We start from the raw sequence: 2,404 nt of genomic DNA on the forward strand, positions 1-2,404 counted from the left end.
CGACCAGTGCACTACTGCCAGGTTACCACTAGGTGTCAGACCCAAGCTGTGTGCTATCTGTCCACACGTACAGAAAAGCAGTCAAAACATAGTTTTTATCTACATATTTAGGCTATTAAAAATGCCTTTTTAAAGCACGCTTTGCAAAACTAAATAAATTAAGATAAAGGTGCGTATCAAATAAGGATGATACAGTTTAATTAAATTGTCAAAAATGGTAAATGGTCAAAAATACAAATACATTCAACTGAGGGTGTATTGTTGACAAAAATATTTGTTAAATAGAACATGATTTGATGGATATCTGTTATGCCAAGGAAAGCAACGAAATATACAAAGTGTATCACATTTGCGGATTTAGAGGAGCCAGATGATGACCGATAACTCGATCTGCTCCAGTGACCCACTTCACACAAGTGAAGCTCTGGGATTGACTACTTTGTTTCGCAGGAACACAATCGCAACTAGACTGCAACTTAAATAGTCCAAACAACTATTCCACCGGCAAATTGTCAAATTTTGTATCGTCCTTTGAAGAAGGTTCCGTCTGTTATCGTGGGGAATGAATTGTGGGAGATTTGGAAAGTGAGAAATGTCGTTTGTTGGAAGCACAATGACTCAGACTTCGAACAAAACAGACTCCGTTGAGTAACGTAGTCCGTCGTTGACAGAAGTAGTGAAGGCATTAAACCCAATCCTGGTCACAAGACAGCTATTATCTCGCCGTTGATCCGCCTGGAGGTACGTGGTACGTTTTTCTTTTTAATTCCGTAACGATTCTCAGAAAGAATAGCGACTTTACAGATAAAACTATGTTGTTTTTTGGGGGGAGTGAGAATTTAGTGAGTTCGCTGCTTTGCATGTCGGTTGAAATGTTAAAAGCTAGGAAGCAAGAATGAATCCGTGACTGATTATATCTTATTTCAGTTACAGTATAACTAGCTCACTATTTAGTCAGATGAATACGAGTTGGAGTTGGTTAAGTATTGGACTAGCTAATAAAAGTAGCTAGCTATAATATCGCAGTTTAGCTAGTTATATGTCTGTGTGCGGGTGGATTTGATGTTCAACATGACATGAGATGGACTTCGCAGCGATTATCTTTCTCTGTGGTTCTGGCCCGTTTTTAGCCGTGTATATCTCACTGTTTTGAGACAGAAAAGATAGATTCATACCAAGTTGTTCTTTGCTGTCAAAAACGGTGAGTTCATGTCTTCAACTCGCTGGTTGAGCAACATGTTTTGGTAAACGTTTCGGATTTGGGGGGGATTTTCGGTCATTTGGTATTGCTAAACTACTACCCGAAAATAACATTTAAAATCGTCTTGCTGTCTTTAGTTTAGCCAGGTTTGCTATGCTACTGAAGGGGCTTGATGTCGGAAGTAGCCTACACCACAAATATAGTCAAAGCTTCCTTGAAATGTTCCGCCACACTTCCTTGAAACGTTTTCCTGACTTGGTATTACAATTTAAAATAGTTAATCGCCCTTTCTGTTTTTTTTAAATAGGCTTTATAGTTTATAGAAATGGACAACGGTGGGTTTTGCAACGGTAGCTATGACAGCGTCCAGAGCCCGGCTAGTGATGACGAGCTGGTTGACATCGGCGGAGCTACGCTAGACTTCAGCAGCACTGACGATGTTCCTCCGTTGGACCGGGACCTAAACTCAGGTAAGCGGCCTCCAGATACCGGGGGTAGAGAGACGGGTCACCGTGACGGGAGGTCGTGTGTGTGGGCACAGCCAAGAGAGAGCTCTGTGTGGTCACAACTTTAGGAGTTTCTGGTGCATTTAAAGCAAGTATGTTTTTTTTAGATCCAGTGTTTGTTCAAGCAGTAGAAATACATGATGAACACAATGTAGTGAAATACAATTCCCGCAGTTCCCCCCAACACACGTTACACTTACTCTCTAGGCTCTGATAAGCTATCTTTGTCTGCAGATTCACACGGTGTGTGTGTGCGCGCGCACATCATGTGTTTTAAGGTCATGCAGTATGAACTGTGGAGAATGCTTGTGTCTCTCTCACACAATTTTGCTGTTTGTGTGAACATGCTGTATTTGTTTGTGTCTGCCACTTTATCACTGAGTCAATACCACCTCTCTCTGTCTCTCTCTCACTCTCTCAACACACACTCTACGCACACCAAGACCAACATATAGACACACACACGGTTAGAAATGATGTGTGTGTGAACTTGTGTTTTTGTGTTTGAACTAGCGTGCGTGTGTTTGAACTTGTGTGTGTTTGTGTGTTTTGGATCCAAAGACAACATCGCTGGTAGTGGGGGGGGGGGGGGGCAGCAGTCATGTGATGACATGCACCCTGATGTTTTGTATTTTTTTTGTGCACCCTGATGTTGTGTCTTCCTGTCAAGCAGGAAGTTTAAACAGGATCTCATCAC

The 2,404-nt window shown here is 41.9% G+C and overlaps 1 protein-coding gene across 1 annotated transcript; it reads left to right on the forward strand.

The window, feature by feature from the left end:
- Window positions 1-805: 805 nt before the first annotated feature.
- Window positions 806-1,757, forward strand: LOC134016287 (H(+)/Cl(-) exchange transporter 5-like; the record flags this gene model as incomplete). The annotated part of the gene is made up of 2 exons (XM_062455675.1): window positions 806-1,201; window positions 1,509-1,757. A coding segment is annotated over exon 2 (231 nt), but the record flags the coding sequence as incomplete, so codon positions are not given.
- Between the last annotated feature and the right edge of the window lie 647 nt (window positions 1,758-2,404).

The sequence above is a fragment of the Osmerus eperlanus genome, unplaced genomic scaffold, assembly GCF_963692335.1.
Source record: "Osmerus eperlanus unplaced genomic scaffold, fOsmEpe2.1 SCAFFOLD_107, whole genome shotgun sequence".
Taxonomy (NCBI): domain Eukaryota; kingdom Metazoa; phylum Chordata; class Actinopteri; order Osmeriformes; family Osmeridae; genus Osmerus; species Osmerus eperlanus.